We start from the raw sequence: 26,629 nt of genomic DNA, 5'->3' as shown, positions 1-26,629 counted from the left end.
AGAGTGATACATACAACTTATATAAATACACCGTACAAAGAACTAGCAGCATTTAATTAACAAATAACTTGCTTTTACATTAATATGTGTAAATATGTATTAAAATAAAAGAGTGCGTTATAAGTTTGTTTCACACGTATCGTATATGATGAATATAGTTATATATTACACAATTAATTTAACAAATCTATAATCGTTTTGAAAAAAAATTAGGTATCGTCTTAATCTTCTCAACTATCACATTTTTTTTAGAATCTTTTGAATTGACGTTTATATCCACATTTCAACTCGTCAACAGTAGGTGTCGAAATATGCCCTTTATTCATTGGAGCAAATTACCTATGTTATACTTTTTACATTAAAAAGATATTCCCATCCAATAATTTCTTATCAAAATAAGAATATGCCACTGTAAAACCATTTAAATAATTAATGATTTAAGCTCTAGTAACTATTTTGACCAGTGTCACAAATCATTTGACACTTGACAGCAATGAACATTATGTTTTGACGAGTATTATCAAAAAGTTACAAAATACGTTTTAATTAATATTTTAATATTCAACGACGTAGAAATGTTTATCAAAGTATTCGTATTCGTTTTTGCTTTGCTAGCTGTGAGTAATGTCGAGGCAGCACACAGTTATGATTTTGGTGACTTCTTGGCGACAGTTTTAGGGGTGGGAATAACTCTTACTGGTATATTCGCGTGCTTAGGTAATTACGCCAGAAAGAAGGCAAGAAACGAGTTTATATAGATTATTTTCACGTAAGTATTGTTGGTTAACAATTTTAAGACTTATAATTTATTCGGTTTTATCGTATGTATAAACGTGTTTTAACTTTTATTGCTGTTTGAACACTGATAAATTTAATTTTAGTTGTAGTTTGTAGTTATAACAAAGTAATAAAATTGTTTAAACAATAAACTGTAGCTTTGAAGGGCTAAAACATGGTCTTGTGTCTTCAGCATTACTTCCAGTTTACTTTTTTCTATAATAAATAACTATTGTATAAAAAAAATAGATAGTTTCAATCTTATATTATTTTAATATTTAGGCTTGTAAGAATTATCCTATAAACTTCATTAATTGGCAAGAATATTGCAATGTATAGAAAATTACACAAATAACTAATACTTCCTTAAAATTGTGACAAATTAATCTTTAAACATTGTCATAAATAGTCTATTGTTCTGATTATAATAAAAGTTTGTGTATGTCATTTCAGGTATCACTTCAAGATAATGAGACTACAATTATCCTCAAATTACCACAAATATTAAAGAATTTTTATCATGTAGCAAAGAAGTGTATTTTTATATTGCACAATATTTTCTTTAAGTACATCTGTATAATGGAATACAAGGTTTCTTTGTACAATTAAAAAAGTTAACAAATCTGAAAATAGAACATACAATCAATAAAAACATTGAATATTACATTACTTGTTTTAAGTCTCTATTATTGTAAAGATAATTTGTAAAAACCCATTTGTGTTTAAAAATATGTTTGGAAAATAATGTTTTAAAAGAGTTCTTAAATATTATTACTTGTCATATATTTAAGATTAAAAAAGTAAAATGCAACTTGTCTGTAATTATTTTAAGGCATTTGTATTTAGTCATTGGCCTAATATGTAGTCTGAATGTAATAAAAACATTGCTTTTGTAGTGACTTATCAACATTTGATTTTGTATGTACATTGTAACATATAATTAAACTTCAATCATTAAATTTTATCAACATACAATCTCCTGACAAAATAAAAGTTTTAACACCTTAAGACTCTATGTTATTTTACTTATTATATTATTGCCATGTTTCGTTGCTTTCGTGAATAGTTATTTTCAAAACAAAATAGAACACAAAGTTGTAAATAAAATTTAATCTTGCCAATGCTAAAAATCTTCTGGACTCTTACATGAGACAAATGCATTTAAAAATTGATCTTTAATAAAATATCTTACATAATAATTATTTTGGCTTAAGTCATTCGCTACTCTTTTCTAATATTTCAATTTCTTTCATAATTTCAATTTTTCTTGAGATCTTCTCTTTTTGTTCAGCATCTGGATTCTTTAGGGACCCCAAAGATATCTTTTCCTCAAGGGCTTCTATTTCTCTTAGTTTCTTTTTCAAATTTTTCAGTCTTTTATTTGGGTCTGATTGTGTAGAGGTTGTGTTAGTGGGTGGTGGGGGAGTGCCGAACGTTGGTTCTGTAATTTCACATCTTGCCAGTTTTTCAGTTGCTTCCGACACACCTGTAACAAAAGTTTTTGATTATAGCTTCATATTCTTGAAAAGGAGAAGGGCTTTCCCCTCAGTGGCAAATTTGCATACTATACCAATTCTACCATTTTTTAAATTATCAGCTTTATAACTCATGCACTAAATAATATTAAATTATAGAGAATGTGTACGAACATACCTTTAAATTTTAATACATAAATACATGTACATTCCTATTTAACATGTATTGATCAAATCTTTATTTTTGAACAGTTTTAGGAACTAAACAAATTATATAAATAATTATTTACATATAGAACTAAACACTTAGTAATAAGAATAACATGAGACTATTATCAGATCAATATTAAAGTAGCAATCATAGCCTAATATAAATAATAAAAGTTTATCAAACCTTGTGTCTTCTTTTTCTTTTTTTTCTTTTCAACATTTATTATCATGCCAGGTATAGGCTGTATGGTACCCTTTTTAGATTTCTTGACTTCTGCAGCAATTTCAGGAGTTAAACCTACAGGAAGTCCAGTGCTTTGGCGAGCTTTGAACTGCTTGCCCTTACTCTCGTATAATGGAACTTCTTCTTGAGGAACATAGCCATCTTTGATACGTCTAGGCTTTCTCCATGTACCATCAGGGCGCTGAGTAGCAGGTATGAATTTACAACCTAAAAAAGTTTGTACTTTTTATTTAGATTCCTTGAATAATAAAAATAAATGTGTAACCGTGCAATCGTAAAATGTGGTATAAATTAAAATTGCTGATTTCTTTCGATAACTTAGTACGCTTTCTAAAGATGACACGAAAATAATAATTAATGGCAATTTCACTCATTAAAATTTAATTTAAGTTTATAGGAACGTGCATTCGATGAATATTATAATGAATCTTTACTTGAGGCTCATTAAAACGTAATTAGATATTGCAAATATAAATATTGACATATTGTTAGTTTACTTTTAAGCACCAAAAAATTTTTAAATTCCACTCTCACCATCAGCGTCATGCTCATATGCTGTCGTAGCCATTATTTGTCATGGACCGTAGTTCCTAAATGCTTTATAAAATAAGATAACTTTCAAGTAACAACCTTGTTTTAATTTCTGCTAGTGGAATGCTATTTTCGTAACAGCATTGGCTCCAAGTGCATTGACATTTCAGTTAAGCACTTGTCAATGTCATTTTATTTCTTATCCATTCCAGTTAGAAACGGCAAAAATATTGCATCTTTCTGACTGCTTCGGAATTTATGTTCGTTTTAAATTTCTATGTTTATTTACAATTAATAGAGACACAAAACCGAAATATAAAATAATTCTCACGACAAATTTTATACACTTAAAGATAAGTGTAATAAATTTATCTAACGAAACTGACAGTCTTGTACCTTGGGCAGGAGAGGCATTATAATACTGATTCCATTTATTTGCAAGCAAATTTGATTTACATTATTTGACGCAGTTAAGTAAAAAAATCAATATTTACTAAATTATTAACTATTTTCTTAGGAAATGTAGATAATATATTCTTACATTTTACAACATCTATGGTCTATACATACATATGCAGTGCGAATGACTCTTTATTTATACTATTGTATATTCTATAATCTATAGCAATATTTCTATTTGTATTTTCAATTTTGTGTTTTTGTAAAATGTAAATAGTGAAATTATTAAAGATTTTGTTCAGTTATAATTGCTTTAAATTTTAATTAAAAAATCAGATACCGTTAAGTTCTACTGGTTCTAATAATAGTAGTCTGAGATATTTCTATCACTCTTTTTATTCACCACTAGTGATATAAAGTAGTTCGAATATAAAAACTGTACGTTTTATCAAGTTTAATAATTGCGTGAAAAATGCCTTTATCAAAACGAAGAAGATTATTTACTCCCAAGAAACATAAAGCAAAGACCAATATTAAGGATCAAGATGAACCGAAGGGTATGGAATGATTTTAATTACTTACATATTATATCAGTACGCAATGTTTGGAAAATGTTAATTAAAATAGTAATTTATAAAGCAATAAAGGATTCAAAAAAACTTTTTTTTTAAATTAGATAATGAAGTCACTACAGCCCGTGGCCGTCTAAAAGGAGCTCTAATGGAAATGCTAGAACCGGCAGCTGAAGAATCTGACGCTTCATCAGAATATACACCAGTTAAGCGAGAAAGGTACTCAATATCAGATAGTTCATCCTATTGTATAGGTTTATATTACGTTGGAACTATGTAAACAATTATATGTATATTTAATAATAACAATAAGTTATATCTATATTCACAGAAATATAAGCAACCAAGAACAAAAAGAAGAAACAACAGATGAAGAAGATTCCTCAAACAGAAGGAAATCACCACAGCATCAGTCATATGTTCTAAAATTATTTGATAGGAGTGTTGACCTATCACAGTTTAACGAGGACTCTCCACTTTATCCTATATGCAGGGCTTGGATTGCTAATCAACCTAAGGCTAACTATAAGGAATTTGGGTAAACAAAATGCACCTTCAGCAAATTTTAAATGTATTTTTAACTGTTTCAAATATAATTTTAATATGATTGCTTAGTTGTTTAACAATTGTTCTTACTGTATTTATGTGTAAATTATGTACTCCACAGACAATGAAAAATTCAACCTAATTAGCCATGTTTTAATATTTTCAGTAAAAAAACGCAAGAACCTCAAGCTGCAGATGAAAGTGTAGACTTGCCTGGTCCTGAAGGCTCTGCAATATCTCGCATACCTGACTTGATACCAGAACAAAAAGCATGCAGCAAGAACAACATTAATTTAAATTATGTGAGTGCCATTATATTGATATTTTAATGATTTATTTTATTTGCTTAACTAATATGGCTAAAAATGAAAACCCACCATACATATATTTTTTTAAATACTTTATGTAAATATATTTATTATATAACACAAAATTAAAGATTAGGAAGTAATTATTATAGGTACATATTTAATAGTTCTACTCTTTTTTTTTCCAGCGAGAAGCTCCCCCGCCTAGCAAGGAGCAGCTCCTTCACGAGCACATGACGCGCTGGGCTGGCGTACGCGGCGCTTGGCTCGACCGCGCGGCTCTCGTCGAAGCGCGCTATAACTCCACACAGAATATACTTAATAAAATTAATGTCAAGTGAGTTATTTTTTAAATAAATCATTAATACATGTGCTAAGGATTTTTTGCTAAGAATTCTGAATTATATAATTTTACACATTTTAAAATTGCTTAACTTTACTTATGGAACAAGGTAATAACCAAGTATGTGGTAGTCAATAGTTTGAATGAAATTGCTTATATAAATGGGACTAGCAATGGGTTTGCTGTAAAAATATGTCACCCATACTATTTGTATATGTATGTAGGGTTTTTAAATTTTACCTTTAATAATAAATTTGTTTTACTTTTTCAGTGGTCTTTAATGGTTGTTACTGAATTTTTGCAGATAGAAGAATTAATTATTAGACACTTGATCATTTTCTATGTTACTATATCTTTGATAAAACATTTTAAAACCAAATCAATGTAATCAGAAATTATTATTACTTTGTAAGGATGATTATGAATGAAAGTAATTGATTTTTCAGTAATTTTTTTATATGTAAAATATATATTACAATTATTTCTTAATAGAGATACGTCTTTTCTTTATGTCTCCACTTCCCTGAGGGCAGTCAACTTTCTTGTGACCTTTTTCATTGCATGTGTAACAAGACTAAAAACAAAAAATATATATTAATACATTGTAGGTTCTATTAATAGACCTACATAATCAAGAGATTGTGGAATAATTGAATAGTGATTGTTTTAAAAAAACATAAAATAATATTGATTATAATAATAAGTATGAATTTCTTCTTTATTTGTTACTTGTTAGTTAATATTTCTCATTATCATAATTTTATTATTATGTTAATGTGAATTATTTACTCAACTTTATTAACCTAAATGGAACCATCAACTCAAATCTCTTTAGTTTAAAATGTTCACTTCAACTATAAATCATAAAAGAATATATTGATTTTGTACCTGCGATTCAACAACTGTGCCACAAACATGACCTTTCTCCAGACAACAACGCTCACATTGCTTGCAATGTATAAATGTTGGTTTCACGCAGCGTTTGCATGTGTTGCAGTGTTTATATGTCATGCCATTTTTACTAGTGCACTCTTTGCACTTATTACAATGTGCATTTTTAACGGACACCCAATATTTGCATTTACTACAATGCCTGTAGCTACTATCATTGGAGAGGTCAATAGTTGAAAATGGTAGGTTAGTGAAAAAGCGCACTGGAGATCCAAACTTTCTACCACCCTTGTTTTGAAACTTTTTGTGATTTTGATATTCAACCTAGAATCAAATAATATAATAAAAAGTCACTAAATATTTCACTAAATTGTATTCAAATACAACCTCAAAAAATTTAGAAATATTTCTTTAATTAGAAAATCAAGTAAGTGCATTAATAAAATTCTCTTCCAATACATTTTTTTTTTTATTTTTATACAATGTCTTTAAACTTAGGGTTTACAAAGTGCATATAGCCATTCAGTTACAAAGGCGAGTGCCTGCTCATTAAAGTGAGTGAGATGTGTAATGTAAGAATAAAGAATGTATGCACACAGATAATTGACTGAACTGATCTATACTAGTAATTAATGATAGTACTTAAAATGAGCTAAGTTACCTGATAGTCATGCATCTTAATTTCCGGCATCATGTTTGTTATGTAAGGTTCAGCAAAATATGGAAATGCCCATATGACAGGCAATATTTTTCCATCGCCCTCACATACCTTGTTATATAACTCTGAGAGCTCTTTTATTGTTTGAATTATTGGTTCAACACGGCCACCAAATGGAGGGTCAATAGCTATACACATGCCCTTCTCTCTAAAATTATCACATTTCAATGACAAGTTATTATTAAATATTAGTTAACTTTTTATGGATAAATTAACATACATAACTATTATAGTATTTAAAACAGTAAAAACTGGGAAGTTTGTAAGATTTAGTAAATTTTTGACAAAACAGTTGCCATCATTCTTTTTCAATGTTATTTATTAAAAAAATATACCTAGAAGTCTTGAAAAATTTCCTCAATATTTTTTCATCTTCATTTCCATTAAAAAGATAATTGTTGAACATATTGTACCATAAGAATTTATTAGCCGGGTAGAAGAGATGGTGGCGAGTATCAAAATCCAAGAGTAAAGAGTCATAATCAGGGTTTTCTTGTGCCGCTTCGTGGACAGAAGGAGTTCCAATGCATAAAACATTGCTGTAAATATATTTTATATAAATTTAATACAGAAAAAATTTAATATATTACAATATACTTAAAAATGACAATGCTCATTTCTATTATAAAACACCATGCACAAGTTTATAATTATATCTATACTAAACAAGCTGTGACGCTGACTTCCTACAGGTAAAATAAGAAACCTTTACATCCACCTAGCAGGTCCAATATATGCCATGCAGTCACACAAATACACATACAGAAGTTTAATATATATATATTAAGCTGTATATATCTATGTAAAGACAAATTAAAAAAATGAAATATATTATTATGCAGCATATAGAGATTTAACTTTTTTAATAAGTTGATATACCAAATAATAACTAATGTGAAAAAATAGCAACCAAGTCCTTTATCTGCATATTCAACCACTCTTATCTTCATACTTGATTTTGTTCTATTAAATGATGATTATAGCGCTCAAAAACCTACCTGTTTAATTATAAATAATGAAAACTCTTATTTTAACCTATTTTAATTGAATGTAATTTTTCTATATTAAACACAACATAATATAATATGATAATTGTAAAAAATAAGTTAGAAAAACCTTATTTTGTTATTTTTCATTATCCCAAGCACAGTGCTCACAGACTTTTTTGTAAATATATATTGGGCTTCTATTTGATCATCTTCTAAGGGTGGTAGGAATGATGTAGGATGACTTAGCTGCTCTTCAGTCAAAGGCATCACTACTCTATGATCCTTTGCATGTTTTCTGCTTTGGGATATTATATATAGTTCTTGACAGGTATTGCAATAAGCTCGGTCCGATGGATGTCTAGACTTCACCTAAAAATATTAAACTATTACAATTTACGACAATTTCCTCTTATATTCATCATCATCATGTCATTTCTTCTCAGGCCAGATCTGACCTTATGACCGGTTTCCAAATTAAATCAGGAATACGAGTTTTAGCTAAATAATAACAGGCGCTGGAAACTAACCTCTTTAAAATGGTTCCATGCCGCAGTTTTTTCGAGTTTAGGAATAAGTGTACGGTACTTTTCATTATTTTTTTTTACAGTCTCTTTCTTCCAATCCTCTTCATAAATGCGCACGGTACAATCCTTTTTATTTCTACAAGAAGCACATGCGAAGTATCTTCCTTTTTCGCTAGAAAATAACAACGTAGGTCCATGCAAACATAATGGATGACTGGAAACATTCTCGGCAATAACTTCAACTGGGGTTGACTGCGAAGTAGGCTTTTCAGTGACTACTAATTTTCTTTTATTACCCATTTTTATTATTTATTCAATTTAGGTTTATTGAAATACTAATGTTACACGTGAAAATGACAACTAACTGTCAGTGTCAAAATTCATATTCCATATTACTACTAATACATATATATGAATTGAAGTAATAAATAGTAACGGCATGTAATTAATTTTTTATTTATTTCAAAGTAATAGTTCATCATTCAATTCATAAAAAAAAAAAAATTTATTTATTGACTTTTTTAGATGTTATATCTATGAAAATATCATTAATATTTTGCAACTGGCAATTTCAGAACAGGTACCGGTACGTGCGGATTGAGATTCCAATTCTTGACAATTTTTTGAACTTTTGTTGAAGTCGAAATAGGTGAAAAATAAAAATGAGCGGTTTGGTAAGGACAGCCCATAAGGTACTACAGACTTGTGTAAAGAATTCAAGTCTTGCTGCGGGTATAGTGTCCCGCACACAAGTTCCCGTAAAACGTGACTTCACAAGAGGAATATGGCATATGAGCTGCTCCAAGAAGATGGATAGCACTTCATCTTCATCAATTCTCCTGCACAACCATTCCAACACCTGCAGCTGCGGCTGTGGACTAAAAGCTCTTCACACGAAAGGTAGCGTCTTATATCCTAAAGGTAGCTTTGAGGTTATGATTGCACCATCAAGACATATCTTAAGATAAAACATCTCTACCCTATATGGAAAACCAAAGCATGCCGTCTATTAAATGTCTGAAGTTATAATAAATACTTATTACTCATCTATTTATAAAGTTTAAGAAAAAAAAGTTAAGTCGTATAATTTTTATAGTATCTAAATCGTTGATTGTGACTAACAAATGGTTTGCCAGATAAACAGAATGAAAATACTGCTTCCACTAAACCCCTTGGTGAGTCCTTCCATACAAAAAGTTATCCATATTCTATCCTAACCTATCCTGTGCAAAAAGTATTTTCACTAAGTAATCTAGAATAATATCAAGTCATTCAGTCATTACTAGTTGTGATTAATATTTTATAAATATAATTGAATCCTAATGATATCCTTGTACAAAAAACAATACAAATCCAGTTTGTAATGTACATTTATTTGTACTGGTACATGTCTAACTTCTGCATTCAAATATCACTTTACATTCCTTGTTAAAGAATTCTAACTCTTAATTTGGATTAATTGGTGTACTTTTTTGTTATGATTCAACTATAAAAAGAGTATTAATATTCTTTCAAATGATAATATATTCCATTTAATAATTCGTAAGCCATTTGATTAAACCTTTCTTTGTACTGTTAATCTTGTTCAAATGAACAAGAAAAAATATAAATCTATATTTACTTCTATTGTACTTTGTTGAATTATGTAAAATAGTATTTTCACTTAATATGAATTACACATAGATAGTAGTTATTATTTAGAACTTTTAGTTACATTAAGTAATTTAACTTGTAATATTCATGTCATAGTTGAATTTCATAATGAGTTAATTAGTCCTAATTATTTTTTATTAATATATTTGTATTGTGTTATAGGTGAACGAGAGCTAGTTGAGTTTCTCACTGAAGAAATAGTGGCAGAACGTAAATCTCAGAAGGTAAAGACGTTACCAACTGAAGTTGATGGATTTGCAGTGAAAGGAGATGGTGCTGAGGTTACCTTGACTAAGCAAATGAAGGATGAAATGTAAGTACTGTAACATAGCTCCACAGACTATATTCAAAAGTTAACATAACCTAGTCACTTAGTATATTTTAAAATCTTTAGAATAATTATTAGGGATGCATCCCATACCGATATATCGGCGATTTTTTTGTTACTAACTCTTATTAATGAACCTTAATTACTGAGCTTAATTATCAATATTAACATTCCAAGTCTGTAATGTTTTATTTTAATATATATTTTTAAATAAAAACAATGAATCAACATGTCTACTTACATTTATTTTACCTTTATTTAAATTCGATAAATGTGTCGGTATTGCCAATATTTTTCTAAGAGTATCGGTATCGTATCGACAAAAAGGCGTATCGATGCATCCTTGATAATTATGTAATCTTATATAGATATGATCTGATGTAATAAATAATCAATATATATAAAAGCGAAATACCACTCACTGATTAATCACGAAATCTCTTTTGGAAGTTTGTGTTTTATAAATTTCACATGGGTAAAGCCGCAAGTTCAGCTAATGTATCATAAAATACAAGATTGTATGTTAATTTATATACATAGTATATTAAGTATGCATTAATTATTTCAGTGTAAGAATAACATTCAATGTGAATCATACGGTCGACACAGAAGACTTTGCAGATGACACACAACCAGAGAAACAGGAGTTTTCAGAAATGCACTCCAAGCCTCAGTTTGAAGTTGACCTGGTCCGAGGTGACACGACACTTGGCTTCACTTGCTCCTTCCTACAAGAACCACCATCAACCAATGCTGAAGAATATAGTAAGAAATTATTGTATATTAAATCATAGAAATACCTACTCTTATATAAAGAACAAATTAAATAGCATAATTATAGATATAAATATTTTGTTTACTTGCCTTGTCAAAGATTAAGCATCTTTTTATTTGTGGACTTAAAAATAATGAAGTTGTCAATTTGCCTTCCTTTTTTTATATGACTGAGCCTCTATAGCTCTCTTGACTTGAATCTATTTTGTTAGTAATTTTTTTTACTTATTTGGTTATTATATCTCAAGGGCCCCATTACACTTTCATCCATAGGATGCAGGATATTAGTTGTTAACAGACACTATAAAATAAATAAACATAGTTTGAGAATAAATAAATGTCAGCAATCAAATAGCTATTAAAATAAAAAAATATGTAAAAAATATTTTTTATAAAACCATATTATATAATAGTAAGAAGAAGAGAGGGAAAGGTCTCAAGGAAAAATTCTACAGGGAATAATACTTTTTCCTTATGTAAAGATTTCTTCGAGATCACTTTACCGTAAGCCATGTAAAAGAACTTTGTTCCTAAAAGATTTTTAAGTCCTATTCCATTATATTCGAAATCATATGAATATATTAGCAACCCTAATTTCAGATGACATCTTTGGCATTGATGAAGTCACACTACACAAGGGCGAATGGAATGATAAGGTGTATGCTGTCGCTGGTGACGTATTAGATGGAGTGAGTGCAGTTTTTTCATTCAAACAATTTAAAGTTTAGGTTTTTTTTTTTAATTTGTTGCATAGAAAAATGATAATAAATTTCATATTTTTTTAATTTTTATATCATTCTGAAGCTTTACTCGCTGCTCTCTGATGATGTTTAAATGTAAACATTTTTCAAAATTCTTAATAGTTAGTTAATATCTTATTCCTTAGTAGATGTCTTCATATTAACATATTATTAACAATTTACTATTAAGGTTTTATGCATAAATATTAGTACAAACTCATTTATTTTTTTTAATAAGAGCATAGTAAAATCTTTCTTTAATATAAATAAATCTTCACCAGTATGGTCATTTTTCGCCTTTTAACTTTTATCCCCCTTTAATTTTAATTTCATATACTGTCAATAGTTTTTTTTTTTATAAAATGGTATTAGATGTGGTATTTCTGGTCTAATTTAATTTGACTATTTATTTATTTTTAGTTTATATGTTAAAGAAACCCTGTTCACAGATACCAGTTGATAAGATATAAATTTTTCCGAAAATTAAAAATAAGGGAATGAACCCTTAACTTGAACTAATGGTTTTATACATTGGTAGTACCATTTTAAAATTCAGTAATTGTCATCAGTTTTATTTTCCTTACAGTTAATTCTTATTGTTGTCTGAGATTATCGTACTGAAATCACAGTATCAAAGACGAAAAAAAAACAATTGAAAAAAAAATAATTATTTAATTTAAGCTAATTTGATCATATATAACTGTTTGCATAAAAAAAATATTAAGTGTTTTAGTACTAGAGTTATTATTACGAATGTTACTCTTTGTAAATATTATAGTCTTTTTCACGATAACACGAAGACATACTCGTGGTCCCGCGGTGTAACCGAAATATCATTATCGATGATCATGGGTTCAAACCTCAACATTATGTAACCCCATACTTCCGCCATACTTGATCTATTGTGATAGTCTTTCAAGTGCCAATTATGGGGGATATTGATACATTGATTTGAAGTTTGTTCTCTATATATATAGAGAGCATTCATTGAGATGTGACATTTTTTTAAAAACACAACAAGTTGTTGTTAATGTAGTAACCATTTTGATTTTGGCTTTATACAAAATAAATATTTATGTTGACAATAAAATAAAAAAAAGACTATTTAATTTACTTTTATATACTTAAAAAAAACATGCAAGTTGTTTTTGTTTTTTTATATATGAATATTTTGATTGTTTCAGTACTTGTATGATCTGTTAATGAATCTGCTAGAAGAGAAAGGTGTCAGCAACGAGTTCGTTCAGAAACTGGCGGACTTTAGCACGGCGTACGAACACACTGCCTACATCAATCTTTTGGAGGGAATTTCGAAATTCACCATTGGTAAATAAGTTAAAAGACACCAAACAATTTGTAGTAGAAACTTATTTCTGAGGAACCCTGAGTTGTATGTAGTACATAAAATAATTTCGCCAAGCACCAAAAGTGTGATATAATATTATGTTTCCGTTAATTTCGGATAATCAAATACGAATTGAAATAAATCCTTTCAAAACTTTGACTGCCTCATAATGTATTGTATAAATAAAAATAAAATTGAATAAAAAAATAGGTAATTTTTCATGCCACTGGGTTTTTTCAGTTTGAATTTATGTTTGGTTATAAAATGAGGCATTTATTTTGCTCTAGTATAGCTTTAAAGAATGTTTAGTTTTAAACAACAGTGTTGTTTTATTTAGTGTTATTTGTTTTAGTTTTGAATAAATACATATATTCAAATTTCAATCGAGTTTTATTTAATTATTCCTTAAAACGATGCGAATACTCGTGAGTAGCTAGCAATCTTCGTTGGTAGCAAAGATAATCTTCGTTCGTAGTTTTGTTTTTTCCTCAAAAAAAAGTGAAATTACGATTTTCTACGCTTGCTTAACAAATGGTATATTTTGTTTAACTTGTTTTAATTTAACATATACAGAACATAATATATTAATTTAATTTGTTACAAAATACTGTGTTTTTTAGCGATGCTTATCTGTGCTAGTAAGTTATCTGATAAAAGAATAGAATAGTTATATAGTAAATGAGTTTGTTGTAAAATCAATTACGTGTGTCATCTATTATACGCAGAATTTACGTCAGTCAGTCGACACTAAGAAAATATAACAATAAATTAGTTTTGTGTTCTATTTCCGTGTTTAAAGATAATAATACATTATGTAAAGGTCACCTGATTACTGTCATCAGAGTAGTTTTGTATTAGTTAATATTTCTGCCAAGAAAATAGCGTTCATTTCCTTTTCATGATCATACAAGAAACCTAACATATATATATAATTTATGTCATGAAGTATACACGTAAATAAGTACGTATTCTTCAGATATTTGTATTTACTGAATTTAAATAATAATACTTCTTAATTGACGAAATGATAAAATCACAAAACACGTTAATAATAAAAATTGAGAAGAACAAAGTTTATTGTCAATAGGTACTTTTAATTTATATTTTTATATATATTTATAATTGTGTGAAATCAAAACTCCCGCGCAGATTTAAAAATCAGCTGATGATGGACTGTCCCAATATATACCTACAGACACTTCCCTTGTTTTGTTGCTTATCACATGACCCCCAAAATTCAGATAAAATATTCTTTGGTTATTCATCATAATGAATATTATTCAACCAATAGAAACAAAATGTTTATACAAACTGTCCAATACCACGTGAGAAACCAACTTGAACATCGCGCGAATCGATCTGTTCTGTCATTGACATTTGTCGCAGCGCAGAGCAAAATGAAGCGAGTTTTATTCTATCTCGCCAAAATGGCTGACGCGTCGGCGACGGTGCGCGTGAAAAAAATACCCGATAATCTGTACGAGGTGTGTTTGACTAATTTAGTGAACTACTTGCAGAGATCCAAGTGCGAAAGGAATGACTTGCGGTCGTTGCCAGATAGCATCCTTATGGATGTTTATTACAAGGTGAGTACGATAAGTCGTCTTATCTACGAAAACAGTGAACAAAAATGCACCGTTACTCGGAGAGTGTTGTATCTTTTGTGATACTCTTGTATCGAACTTATTGATAATATCGAGATGATAATCGATACAATTCGCCTCGTGTCGGGTCACGGTCATGTGATTACTGCTGCGGGTACGGGTCGGTAAATCACTTTCACTGTTGTGAGCCCATTCGTCATATTGTGATCCACGGTTCTTTGTTGCAAAACCTCTTATTTGAAACATTATCATAACAAATTTTCTTATTTCTGATATTTTTAACTATTTCTTATCCATAATAGTTTGAAATTTATTGAGCTATGTATTTTAACGTTGATACAAATTCCTATAAGATTATTTATGAGATTGCTTTTTTATAAAGTTTATATTCTATGACCAGGGATTAAGCAAAAAACAAAAACATTCTTATAAAAAAAAAAAACTGAATTTCGAACTCAAAACGTATCGTAACGTTGTAATTTGATCAAAACTTAAATACGAGGTTATTTTGACGTTTCTTTGTTTACACTTTGGGCCAATTATATCAATACAAACTAAAAGTCGTTTCGTTTTAGTGTAAACATTTCAATTATTACACAGAATTAATGATCATTTGAAAATGTTCATATTACTATTTAATGGTCTTCGTTTCATAGTTCTGTAATTCATGTCATTTGATGACTTTACAAAATTTTGTGTTGCCACTAAATAATTTACACCTATACGGAATCACAATATATATTAGAGCAGAAAATATAAAATTTATTTATTTATCTTACGGATTAAGCATACTTAAAAAAATTACAATAACAGTGCAATAGCTAATTACCGGTCAGCACAGCTCCAACAACTTCAGAAGCAACTTCGTCCTTCGTCTTTTAGTTACTTTTTTATTTATGGAACGATATTTTTAAAATAAATATACTCGTGTATTTTGAGCTATCTGCCCCAGTTTCGTACAGATAAAATAACAAATAATGAAATTACAAAGAGATTAGCCTTCATATACAGATGTTTACACAAGCGTACACGAATTAATCTTAGTGTTAAAGTAATAGTCTGTTTAAGTCTTGAATAGTGTTTTGCGTAACCTCTTTATGAAATGACTGATATCCCGACCAATTTTGACCATGGCGGTTCTGTTCAAAAAACCTAGCACACAATGTATTAAAATGGAATAATGCACAAGTGCATGCGCCAACACGACTGGGAAGAGTTCAGGCGCGGGACGAGGTTTTCCGAGGCACAAGAGTGTTAACATTGTGCACTCAGACTCCGGGTCGGTATTGTATATTTTCGACAAAAAACAGAAGTCGATTTGAACTCTATAACCGCAACCCACTAGATCTATGAGGCAGTCAAGGCGAAATATTTATCAGTATCGGAATTCTCGTTTTTATTACTTTTATATTATCCCATCACCATACCTTATATAGGAACCAACTCTTCAAAATTCATTTATTGCAACGTCGAAAGCAATTAGTGATGACTGATTACATACTCTCGCTCTCAGTTTCCCTGCTCACATCCATGCGGTGGGCATAACATTAACTGTAAACATTGTATAGAAATGAACAAATTTTAAATTAATCCTGTTTTATTATTATTGTTATACTGTTGGTGATATATTAGGCTTAAAGATAACTATTGGCATAGTTATGTTGTTGGTAAAAAGTTACATCACCGTCTATAGACATAGTAAGAAATATTCACCAGTCCTTTTATCACCAATGTGTCAATCTTGGTAACTAATTTCTCTTGTGCCTGTTTTACACTTACTCACCCTGTAATCCGGAATACAACAATGGCAAGTATTGCTGTTTGAACATCATTATAGAGCGTTCACAGTCAATACTTCAGAAAGATGTTGCCATAGGCAATAAAGTATTATTAACTAACACTCTAAAAGGAAACTAGCTAACTGTGCGGTAACTATTATATTGCAAAAGTGTGTGCGGCAATCACAAGTGAACTCTCTGCTGTATAGAATCCGATACGGCTAGAAACAGTTCCGGCGCAGGACAAACGACTTTATGTACATTCCGAATACCCAATATTTTTTTGGACCTAAAGTTAATATTTAGAATTTCGGGATCTGCCGCCTTTTAAGCTAATCACTGTAGTAAACAACTATGGAGTAATTACTTAAAATTAAGTGGATATGACTGGTAATCCGATCAGAGGCCGTTCAGTTGGCCGGTATAACGTTTTAGCAATCGATATAAATTTCCATTTAGTTCCATGTAGTGAATATAAACTGTTTTATTTGTTATCAATCAAAAATATGCCAGCATCGCGTTCAGTTTGGGTCCAAAATCTTTAAAATAATATTAGGTAGTAGCGGTAGTCTAAAATAAACTTATTACTAGTCTTATTATGAAATCATTTATAAAACATCGCGAGGAAACCTGCGTGTGTCAAATTTCAACAAAATTCTGCCACATATATGCTTGGAATATGCTCCAAAAACCTTCACCTCAAAGGGATAGGAGGCCTTAGCCCAGCAGTGAGAAAATTACAGGCTGTTACTGTACTGTACTGTATATGACACATATATTCTTGAAATACAAATTTAATTAAATAATATATGCCTTTGCAACTATATCAGGTACATGTTTGGTCATAGACTGTAGGAATGGATATTACACTTAGACGCCAACGTATTCTCTGCGGACTAATTAAGACATAAACGTCGATTATGTTTCGTTTTATTAGTTGTTTATTATCATCACGCTCGTTTTAACGCCGTTTTAGTCACGTTTGTTAGAGGCGAGTTAAATCGCTAATATGTTTTCTTAAATTAAAATAAATATACAAAATGAAAAAATTACTTTGTGCAAGTCCAAGTACCACCGACTCACCACATTTCTCCCCCACACAATACTTAGTATTGATGTGTTCCGGTTTGGGTGAATGAGCCATTGTAACTACGGGCAGAAGTAGCACCATATTTTAATCTTCAAGTTTGATGGCGTATTGTTGTAAGGTGCGGTTTGTAATTTCTTACTTCTATTGGCAATGGTGCCATCGTCTGGTCTATCGTCCGTCCTAGCCGAGGGTGGTATTAAGGAAAGCGCTCCTCTCCACTTTAAAGAATTATCTTGCGTGCAAGATGTCTTTGATAACAAAAACTATAAATTAGATTATTTTAAAGTTTATTTTATTAAAAATGAATAAATTTAACGTGAAGTGGCCTTCGTGAGTGAATAGATCTATAGCGGACACGGCCTGTTGGGAACCTTTATTGGGTAACAATTGCAACATGTTTGCTTTGTTGCACCAATCATACCAATAATGTATCTTGACACATCTATTGACCAGACTGCCTAATGTCACATAAATGGAGATATTATTGTGAATCAGTTACATACATATATATGTATATAGCCCCGTCTGAAGCCCAACAAGTGGCCTGGAGCAGGTAGTGTTCGAAGGATCTCTTCTTCTCCAACTCAAAAACAACTTACATAAAATACCGTTTATTTTTAAATAAGATCCAAACCTCAAATCATAAAACAGATTAATATATATTTTTTTTAAATAACTTCCAAATAAATTGTAATGAGTGCATACTGCATATATAAATAAAATAAGAGTTATTTATTGCAAAACATTCAAGTAACTTAAATGCTTTCTATTGAATAACATGCAACTGAAATCAGATGCGAAATGTCGAAATCTAATTTCGTTTTTCCTCAACCACAAGACAATAAAGAACGTAAATACATCAGAAGAGAAATCAAATGTAAATTTAAGATCCACGATTGTCGTTTTTACTTGTGTGTTTGTTGTTGACGTTGTTTTGATCGGCATTTGCGAATGCGTGAAAGGTGCTTGTCATGCAGATGGCCCCGTTTATCGAAAGTGTCTCCGCACTCTGAATACTGATACATCAACTTCAATGTTAGTGTTAGATTGTCAAGTTCTCTCTGGATTAAGAGTAGTGTCTTGCATCACGCATCCGATACACATACGCTGTTACATATACAATGTACTATATATGTCGCTAGCACACATATCTCAAATAAAACATATAAAATCTATATTTGTTGTGAAACCTATATATATATATATATATCAAATATATTGATATGAAAAAAGAATCACACTGAGTTAAATCAGTTCCAGTTCTTCTCGGGTGTGGTGAGGTGTTTATTTCCGAACGGATGATAGTTTTTTGACATTAAATAAGCAAGCTTTTATATTAAATAAAAATAAAGCTTTTGAATTTGGCTATTCAACTTTTTGACAGTGTTCTCATATTAAATAATAATTTTAATTTAAGAACGATTTTAATATTTGAATCTATAAGAAGTACCTGCAATGATTTCCCCATAGAGATAATTAACGAATTAATAATGTTATCATGCTCACCTTAAGTTAGACGTAGTCTCATTAAAACACGGAAGACGTTAATCGTCAATACCGCTGTTTAAGGTACTCGTGCGAAATACTGCCGCGTTCATTATTCATCAAAAGTCACTAGTTTGTATTGCAAATTTTTATCAAAACGTTCGCAAATGCGTACGGCATATTGCTGTGACCTTTTGGGGTCTCTTTCGCGTCGAATATTTTAAAAATTGCTTCCGTATTTATTACACTTCGACACGTAAATAATCGTCATTCCCTTTTACCTTTGTTTGCCTGGGTACGGGTACTTCGTGATTGCTAGATTTTTTTTTTTTCTTAAATTTGTTAGCAGATCTTATATGATATTTACTATGAAAATTGATATAAAATTTTGTTTAGTCTGTTATAATTTCATTTATTATTGATTAAAATTAACATTGACGTGCAGTATATATATAATATTTAAAATATTATAATAATTATTTGAGAATCGACAGTGGTCTATGGTTTAGATAGCGGTGTAAACCATAGACAGACATATGTATTATTGTATATATGAAAAGATGTTGTATTTATGTAAGATATACAACATCTTTACAACAATAATCATATTATAGTTCGTATTATAAAAAAATAATAGAACACAGGGCAGATATAAATTAAAAATTTAAAACGTTATAAACTCACTCTCTCTTTAAAAACAAAGTCGTTGATATCCTTGTGTAAATGATCGCGATCTCACGAACATCCCTGTTTAAACAAACCTATTTTATAAAGTCTTACCTAATAAAACCTTTTTTTAAATAATATATTTTTATATGAATACACATGATAATAAATAAGAAATATATTGTCCTTAATTCTGGTGTCACAAAAACTCTATGAATTGTTTTTGAAAATAGAAATAACCTTATTTATGTTTGGTTCTTTAATTTGATTTACAACGTTAAAGTGTTGCCATAAAAAAGTCGTTATTATTAAAAGTGAAACTGATTCATATCTATATTTAAAACGATTAAGATTAAATTATTCTTTTTGGGAATATTCCCCAATAAGAATAGTTTAAACGTTAAGATAGCATCTTTAAAAATGTAATTGAATGATGAAATTTGAAATCGCATTCCGTGTGTGTGTTCAGTTGGTAAAACAGTCACCCTATTCAAATAATATATTATTTTAAATGAATTGCGAATCAGGAATAGTTTAACTAATGAAACCAATTCAAGATTGCTCCGATGTTTTAAAAAAATTAATACCGAAAATGGGACATAGAAGTCTTAGATTATTAAAGATCCACATAGTGTGAGTGTGTGTGTGTTTATTATCTTGGTGTGCGTGACAGCTACGCTTGGTACTCGCCAAACGTCATACTACTTTACTAGTGTGCGTGTATTTAGTGGCTAATAGTTGGTCACAATTTGTTTCGACGCGTTCTCAGCTTTGACAGTCTATCTAGACACAAAAATAATCAAAGGTTAAGTCGTAGCATGCTTCCACGATGGCCAGACGCGGGTTCAGTGTAAACTGGTCAGTCCTTTACCGTTAGATTTGTGCGCGTCTCGGTACCGCTAGCGATTAACATTTTTAGGTGAAGGCGAACCAGCCAGTGGCCCGCAGTTTTGTAATTATAACACACTAAATGTTATATTTACAACCATAAAGTTGAATATTGTGTAAGATGCCTTTCATAGCGGGACTCGAATGATCCGACCATTCCATGATTATAATATTTCATGTGAAGCTTCAAAGTGAAATTAAGTTTAGTTTCGTTGATTGATCGTTTATTTTCACTTTTTTTTTTCGAAGCGTAATATTGATAAATAAAAACAACAAATCAAAAAGTCACGCTTAACTTGATTGTTGGTATAAAGAACCTTAATTGGATTGGATTCAGTACTGTAATAATCAAAATGGCACAGCGGTTAGTTTAGATGTTAGAGAACGTGATCCGTAACCAAAGCGGCTCAAGTAAAATTCAATTTCCACGTACATTTTATAATTCACGCTCGGCGGTGAAGAAAATTGCATTTTTACGTTACTGAGTTCAATTATTCTCTATTTTGATGCCTCGTTAATAAAAGTTGTATTATTTCTATCGACGTATCTTCTGTTTATAAAAAATATCATTTAAAACTACTGTATTTTAGAAAACAATAGTCATAATGAGACTTGAAGTATTTATCTGATTAGATATCAGATATTTGCAAAATATAACTTGAGTATATTTTGAAGTATTTATCTATATGATAGCACGTCTTGGCAATGGAAGATCGCCTTTAGTCCGTATATCAATGTAAACACAAACTTCTGACAAAAAAAAACCGCTGAGTTTCTTTCGCCGGATCTTCCGCCTGAGGTGCTTCTTTCCGAGCCGGTCGCAGTATTTTGACAATAAATAAGAAATTATAATGTAGAAAAAAGTTATTTAAATTTATGATAATAGTAAGCTTCTTTGCTTTATGCCCGATCATTATTTTTCGTTGAAAGTCGACATGGCCCCTTGTCGATGATTGCGCGTCCAACCAAACCCAGGCAGGCACCGCTTCATTTTTATGTGCTTAATTTGTGTTCATCTCGTGCTCAAGGAAGACATCGTGAGAAAACCTTCATGTTTCCAATTTAAACGAAATTATTTCACATGTGTATCCCAACCCGCATTCGAGCAGCGTGGTTAAGTAGAGTCAGCCAGCATTCTCCTCAAAAAGAATAGGAGGCCGTAGCCCAGCAGTGGGACATATACAGGCTGTTACTATACTTTTTACTTTATTATTTTTCGATATGACGTATCCTTTATTTAGTTCATATCAGACAGAACAATGTTTTGACCTAGTATATAATGACTCTGAGCTTGTAAAGCTTTTGCAGTTGTATTTTCCGCGTCAAAGGAAAAGAATTTTCCCTTAGACGTCTGAAACACGAGTTCTCATCTTAAGTTGCTATTTTCGAAGAAAACGCTGACACTTGCTCTAGTTTTAGATTTATTTATAAACTGTGTATTTCATAATTTCATATTAATCTTTATTGTAAATTTAAGTTACTTTACCATGATTTTAAAAGAAAAATTTCAATTCGTTCCGTAGATAGATTTTATCAAGACATAACATGTGAAATTTATGCTTTACCTACCCCAAGTAACTATATCCCCGTAACCTCATGCCAAATGTACAAATAAAATTAAAATATTAAATATTTAATAATGCAATAATGCTATGTACACTTTTCATAATGCAGAAATACGTGTAGCTCATTTTAAGGCTTTTTTTTTACTGAATAGTATTTACGTGTGACTTATTAGTCGTCGCCTGCGGTTTCGTTCGCGTTAAGTGCTGTTCTTCCATCGAGTTCAAGCATTCTTCATAACAATGTTCATTAAATTTGGTTTAGCGATGTGGTCGTAAAAGAGCAACATACAGACATACAGAGTAATTTTTTTCAATTTTATAATATTAGTAAAAATAAGTACTAAACACATAATACACATGTATACATATTTTAATAGTAAGTATGTATGTTATAAAAATATATTATCCTCGAAAAATATATATTTTAAAGTCACAGGGGTATTACAGTATTTTAAACGATGCCTTAGATATTTCATGATCGTTATTGAAATTTCGTATTAATAAAATATACAAGCGATGTTTTGGAAATAGGAAGCTGTAGAACAATAACTTTATGATCTTTGAATTGTTTGTGTGACTTGTATGACTAATAGTAACACTATAATGCGTCATATTATTTCGCGCCATTTTCCTCGCTTCATTGTTTTAGTACACGGTTCGCTAATTGAAATTCCACATTTATTTAGGTAACCATTTATATAATTGTATTGATTGATGCAGGGATTTGATTGAGGTCAGGTCCTGGGTTCATACGCCGGGTCAGGTCAGTAAAAATATGGGAGTTATCTTTTCAGTAGCAGCTCCAAGTTTGGAAGTAGACAACGATAAAGCTATCCTAGAAAGCACGTTGTAAAGCCGTTAGTCCTGAGCTTGAGTTCTCTCTGGTCGTGTCAGATGGCCAAAAAGGGAAAAATCTTTGAATTCCTTTATACGATTATATAGATACTTAGACTAGGAAATTTATTTTGATGGCTTGGCACTACGATGCATTCCAAACATAAAGGTAGTCGAAAAACTGAGGTGTTTATCCGCATTTGACCCGGCGAACTATGCTTTGAATCATTGTTACCATTCGCTGGACCATGTCAAATGAACGCACATACATATATTAACATATAATTTATTCAGTTATGTATGTTTAATTAATATAATCTATACGTAGATATATTTACATATAAAAAACATTTCCTGTTTAACTTATGTAATATTAGCGCTTAGTTGTTGAGTAATGTACATTATTATGTTAAAAAATTTGTTTTTAATATAATTCTGATAATTTCACACGAGTAATATGAAAGAATGTATAAAGTTTGATTGATAATGCTCTCAAGTAATATAAATTGATATGCAGATGTATCCGTTACTATAAAGTATCAAGTACATAAAGAATCTGTACAATTTTCGGAATGTTATATATAGGTAGGCGACTGGCAAATAAGTCACCTGATGCTAAGTGATCACCATTGTCAATTGGCATTGCCAATGCGTCACCAACCTTGGGAACTGTGATGTTAAGTCCTTTGCCTGTAGTTACACTGGCTCCATCCTTCAAACCAGAACACAACGATACTAGGCTCTGATGTTGAGCGGTTGACTATATAGGTAATGATATGGGTGGTACCTACTCAGACGGGCTTGCGAAAAGCCCCGCCACCGAGTGAAGATCTATCTACGTTTTATAAATCTCGGATTGGATGGGATTTTTATGGGAAAAACTATGCAACGAACAAAATTTTGGGTATTTTCTATGTAATTATTTTGGTACTTCTCTGAAAGTCCCGCTGCTTCAGCCGTGAATAAGTTTTTGTCTGGAATAACTAAGAGTTTCTTAGAATTTACGCCCAGAGCGAGACGTTAATTACTTGATAATAAAGTGCGCAATAAATGACGGTTAAAAGGTTTCATAAATATTTATTTGTTTATAATTATGAAATTATATTTTACCATGACTTAAATGTGCTTTATATGAAGTAACGGCAGTGTTGCCGTCTTTCATTACTAAACGGATGAATTTTAATTTACCCTCGCGAGAAAAGCGTTCACTTAGATTATATTTATATAATATAAACAAAAGGTAGATGGAGCGCGCGTTACATTATAGTGAAGCAACACGGCGCATATAAATTCCCGGAAGCGCGAAACGACTTTTTGTTAAAACGTCAAAAGTGTCACTTTGATTATTAATTATATTTCATCTGACTTTTGTTAATCAATGAATGGTGGTATCTTGTTATTATGATTTATTCAACTTCCAGAAGGGCTTTATTGACTAACACAGATTTTCTACTGAGTGATGTTTTGATAAATATTCATGTATATATATGTTACTAATGCGTAATTTTGAAATGATTTATTTTTAAAATAATATGTATACAGTTTTATTGTAATTCTGTTTATGTGTTATGTTCTCTTCATTATCTACATTACAACTAATTGCTAATAATGACTCCGCGCTGTTTCCTCAACCCCTTCACCGCTGTGGGTCGTAGTAAAATGTTTTTTTGTCTATATTAATAACACTTTATCACGAAAGGGGCTATACATACACACAGGATTAGTAACTCTTTTGTAGGGCAATGAAAACGTTTGTACAACAGGATCCCAGAAAACGTTCAAAAATATTCAATTGTAAAATTTAAAAGAATCGTTAAAGAGTGTTTGTGTCCTAAAGGATTGTTGTAATGTTGTAATGTAACACTAATGCCTTCTTAGTCGATTGCACATCTTGAGAATAAGACGATCGCCTCCAGGTTATTTCAAATAACGGAAATATATTGTTATTGTATGAAATCAGTAGTTGTAAAAAATTACACAAAAAAAAATCTCTTCTTTCTTCTCAGGTCCCCGAGGTGTTAATTTCCGAACCGGTGGTAGATTTTTGACTATCAATAAGCAAGCGTACTAAGTGTATAAATTTTAAGGTGTTATGTAATGTGCAGAAAAACATATTATGTCGTTTGTAACGTTGATACGGTTCCGACTTGCTTATCTGTACGAGTCTCAGTAGTCGCCATGTCCTTGAACTCGGTGCGTCACTTAGAACAAATTCATACAATAACGGTACTTTGCGATCATCTCGGACTTGAGATTGAAATTTAATTTACCTTGGTCAGATAAGATCCAGGTCAGCTCTAAATTAAAAAATATATATATATACGTCACCTTACCTGAGATATTTTAACGTAGTTTTTTTATGATATATATTGGAAATAATCATTATATTGTATGATAATCACTGGCTTGAGTTTCGATGAATCGGCCTCCGCAGTCGCTTTCAAGTTTCAACTTGTCATTATTGACTTACGTTCGTGTCAGGCCGTCTCCGAAGCTCATTGTTTAAGTAGGTAACACTAGATAGATTTTTACCAAACAAATTATATTTTATATGTATTGTTAAGTTTTATACTTACCTATTGATATTTAATTTGTAAAATTATATTAGTCATACGATATAAATATGCATATGTATAAATATAGCAATGAAAAGACAAAAAATATATAACGTATTTAAAATTTATTGTCGTTATAGAAACATACATGTAGGAATTTAAACGTCTTTATCCCTCAACAACGACTTTTATGCTAAAAGACCGCCGGGTTTTAAATACATATTTATGCATAATTTAAAAAATGTATCATATATTCACTTGACCTATTGGATGCTTGACACAATACAGGTCCTCTGCCATTCAAGTTATCTTTTTTTATTTATTTATTTATTAGGTTCGCTAGCGATTTTTACATTTGTCATTCTTACATAAATACACAATTAGGTATATACATCCATAGATTATGTAAACTCATTTAAAAGCAAACAAATACTATATGCTAATTAAACTATTAATTACAATTGCTTGCTACAACAACAAAAGTGAAAAAAAGAAAAAACGCAAAATGAGCAAAATAGAAAAAAACAAATAAAAAACTATTAAAACGTTTGTACACATATTTCGGCTTAAACATTACTCTGGTATATAAACATTTGTTTAGACTAGTATAAGGTAACGAAATTTAATAATAATATAAGTATTAAAATATAATCATAAGTGTATTTTATAAATAATTAATTTAATCTTAATTTAAGGTTAAATAATAATAAACAAAAAAAAAACATCGATTTATAAGCAAAAATTTCCATACTCATAGTGACTGGCTCACTAGGTCGTTGATGACTAACTCGCGAAAG

General features: G+C 30.4%; 5 protein-coding genes and 1 long non-coding RNA gene across 10 annotated transcripts in view; 4 read left to right on the top strand and 2 right to left on the bottom strand.

The window, feature by feature from the left end:
* Positions 1-411: 411 nt before the first annotated feature.
* Positions 412-1,363, top strand: LOC113394901 (uncharacterized). The gene is made up of 2 exons (XR_003368617.2): positions 412-769; positions 1,231-1,363. It is a non-coding gene; the product is annotated as an uncharacterized LOC113394901 (long non-coding RNA).
* A 504-nt stretch (positions 1,364-1,867) lies between these two features.
* LOC113394900 (partner of Y14 and mago) lies at positions 1,868-3,426 on the bottom strand. Its single transcript, XM_026632354.2, has 3 exons — positions 3,241-3,426; positions 2,647-2,913; positions 1,868-2,263 (listed from the first exon to the last, which is right to left on the bottom strand). The coding sequence occupies exons 1-3, from the start codon at positions 3,272-3,274 to the stop codon at positions 1,992-1,994; spliced, it is 573 nt and encodes a 190-aa protein (XP_026488139.1). The 5' UTR covers positions 3,275-3,426; the 3' UTR covers positions 1,868-1,991.
* Positions 3,427-3,886: 460 nt separating this feature from the next.
* LOC113394898 (protein lin-37 homolog) lies at positions 3,887-5,898 on the top strand. 2 transcript variants are annotated; one of them, XM_026632352.2, is made up of 6 exons: positions 3,887-4,193; positions 4,313-4,427; positions 4,540-4,746; positions 4,921-5,056; positions 5,251-5,399; positions 5,677-5,898. In XM_026632352.2, exons 1-6 carry the CDS (start codon positions 4,109-4,111, stop codon positions 5,684-5,686), a joined length of 702 nt encoding a protein of 233 aa, XP_026488137.1. In that variant the 5' UTR covers positions 3,887-4,108; the 3' UTR covers positions 5,687-5,898. The 2 variants fall into 2 exon arrangements, with proteins under 2 accessions (XP_026488137.1, XP_026488138.1); XM_026632353.2 differs by lacking the exon at positions 5,677-5,898 and having other exon boundaries at positions 5,251-5,565.
* Positions 5,844-8,867, bottom strand: LOC113394896 (rRNA N6-adenosine-methyltransferase ZCCHC4). Its single transcript, XM_026632350.2, has 6 exons — positions 8,531-8,867; positions 8,131-8,372; positions 7,350-7,553; positions 6,958-7,162; positions 6,294-6,620; positions 5,844-5,979 (listed from the first exon to the last, which is right to left on the bottom strand). The coding sequence occupies exons 1-6, from the start codon at positions 8,825-8,827 to the stop codon at positions 5,884-5,886; spliced, it is 1,371 nt and encodes a 456-aa protein (XP_026488135.2). The 5' UTR covers positions 8,828-8,867; the 3' UTR covers positions 5,844-5,883.
* Positions 8,868-9,136: 269 nt separating this feature from the next.
* Positions 9,137-13,722, top strand: LOC113394921 (complement component 1 Q subcomponent-binding protein, mitochondrial). Of its 2 annotated transcripts, XM_064216746.1 has the most exons (6): positions 9,137-9,427; positions 9,664-9,702; positions 10,343-10,493; positions 11,077-11,273; positions 11,883-11,971; positions 13,207-13,722. In XM_064216746.1, the coding sequence occupies exons 1-6, from the start codon at positions 9,190-9,192 to the stop codon at positions 13,354-13,356; spliced, it is 864 nt and encodes a 287-aa protein (XP_064072816.1). In that variant the 5' UTR covers positions 9,137-9,189; the 3' UTR covers positions 13,357-13,722. The 2 variants fall into 2 exon arrangements, with proteins under 2 accessions (XP_064072816.1, XP_026488176.1); XM_026632391.2 differs by lacking the exon at positions 9,664-9,702 and having other exon boundaries at positions 9,140-9,427; positions 13,207-13,719.
* Positions 13,723-14,749: 1,027 nt separating this feature from the next.
* LOC113394903 (amyloid protein-binding protein 2) overlaps positions 14,750-26,629 on the top strand; it is a 65,205-nt gene continuing 53,325 nt past the window's right edge. For all 3 annotated transcript variants that reach the window (XM_026632361.2, XM_026632360.2, XM_064216614.1), the window contains exon 1: positions 14,750-14,953. In XM_026632361.2, coding sequence (XP_026488146.1) covers positions 14,765-14,953 — 189 coding nt within the window. In that variant the 5' untranslated portion in view covers positions 14,750-14,764. The remainder of the gene's footprint in view (positions 14,954-26,629) is intronic.

This window comes from Vanessa tameamea, chromosome 13 (genome assembly GCF_037043105.1).
Source record: "Vanessa tameamea isolate UH-Manoa-2023 chromosome 13, ilVanTame1 primary haplotype, whole genome shotgun sequence".
Classification (NCBI taxonomy): domain Eukaryota; kingdom Metazoa; phylum Arthropoda; class Insecta; order Lepidoptera; family Nymphalidae; genus Vanessa; species Vanessa tameamea.
This window is presented reverse-complemented; position numbering and strand designations above follow the sequence as displayed.

Coding starts and splice junctions, on each gene's coding strand:
- LOC113394900 (XM_026632354.2), bottom strand. CDS start 3,274: ATGGCTACGACAGCATATGAGCATGACGCTGATG. Junction 2,914..3,240: donor ATATGAGCATGACGCTGATG/GTGAGAGTGGAA, acceptor AAACTTTTTTAG/GTTGTAAATTCATACCTGCT. Junction 2,264..2,646: donor AAAGAAAAAGAAGACACAAG/GTTTGATAAACT, acceptor CTTTTGTTACAG/GTGTGTCGGAAGCAACTGAA.
- LOC113394898 (XM_026632352.2), top strand. CDS start 4,109: ATGCCTTTATCAAAACGAAGAAGATTATTTACTCCCAAGAAACATAAA. Junction 4,747..4,920: donor GCTAACTATAAGGAATTTGG/GTAAACAAAATG, acceptor TAATATTTTCAG/TAAAAAAACGCAAGAACCTC. Junction 5,057..5,250: donor ACAACATTAATTTAAATTAT/GTGAGTGCCATT, acceptor TTTTTTTTCCAG/CGAGAAGCTCCCCCGCCTAG.
- LOC113394896 (XM_026632350.2), bottom strand. CDS start 8,827: ATGGGTAATAAAAGAAAATTAGTAGTCACTGAAAAGCCTACTTCGCAG. Junction 7,163..7,349: donor AAATTTTTCAAGACTTCTAG/GTATATTTTTTT, acceptor TGATAATTTTAG/AGAGAAGGGCATGTGTATAG. Junction 5,980..6,293: donor GCACAGTTGTTGAATCGCAG/GTACAAAATCAA, acceptor TTTTGTTTTTAG/TCTTGTTACACATGCAATGA.
- LOC113394921 (XM_064216746.1), top strand. CDS start 9,190: ATGAGCGGTTTGGTAAGGACAGCCCATAAGGTACTACAGACTTGTGTA. Junction 9,703..10,342: donor TGCTTCCACTAAACCCCTTG/GTGAGTCCTTCC, acceptor ATTGTGTTATAG/GTGAACGAGAGCTAGTTGAG. Junction 10,494..11,076: donor AAGCAAATGAAGGATGAAAT/GTAAGTACTGTA, acceptor TAATTATTTCAG/TGTAAGAATAACATTCAATG.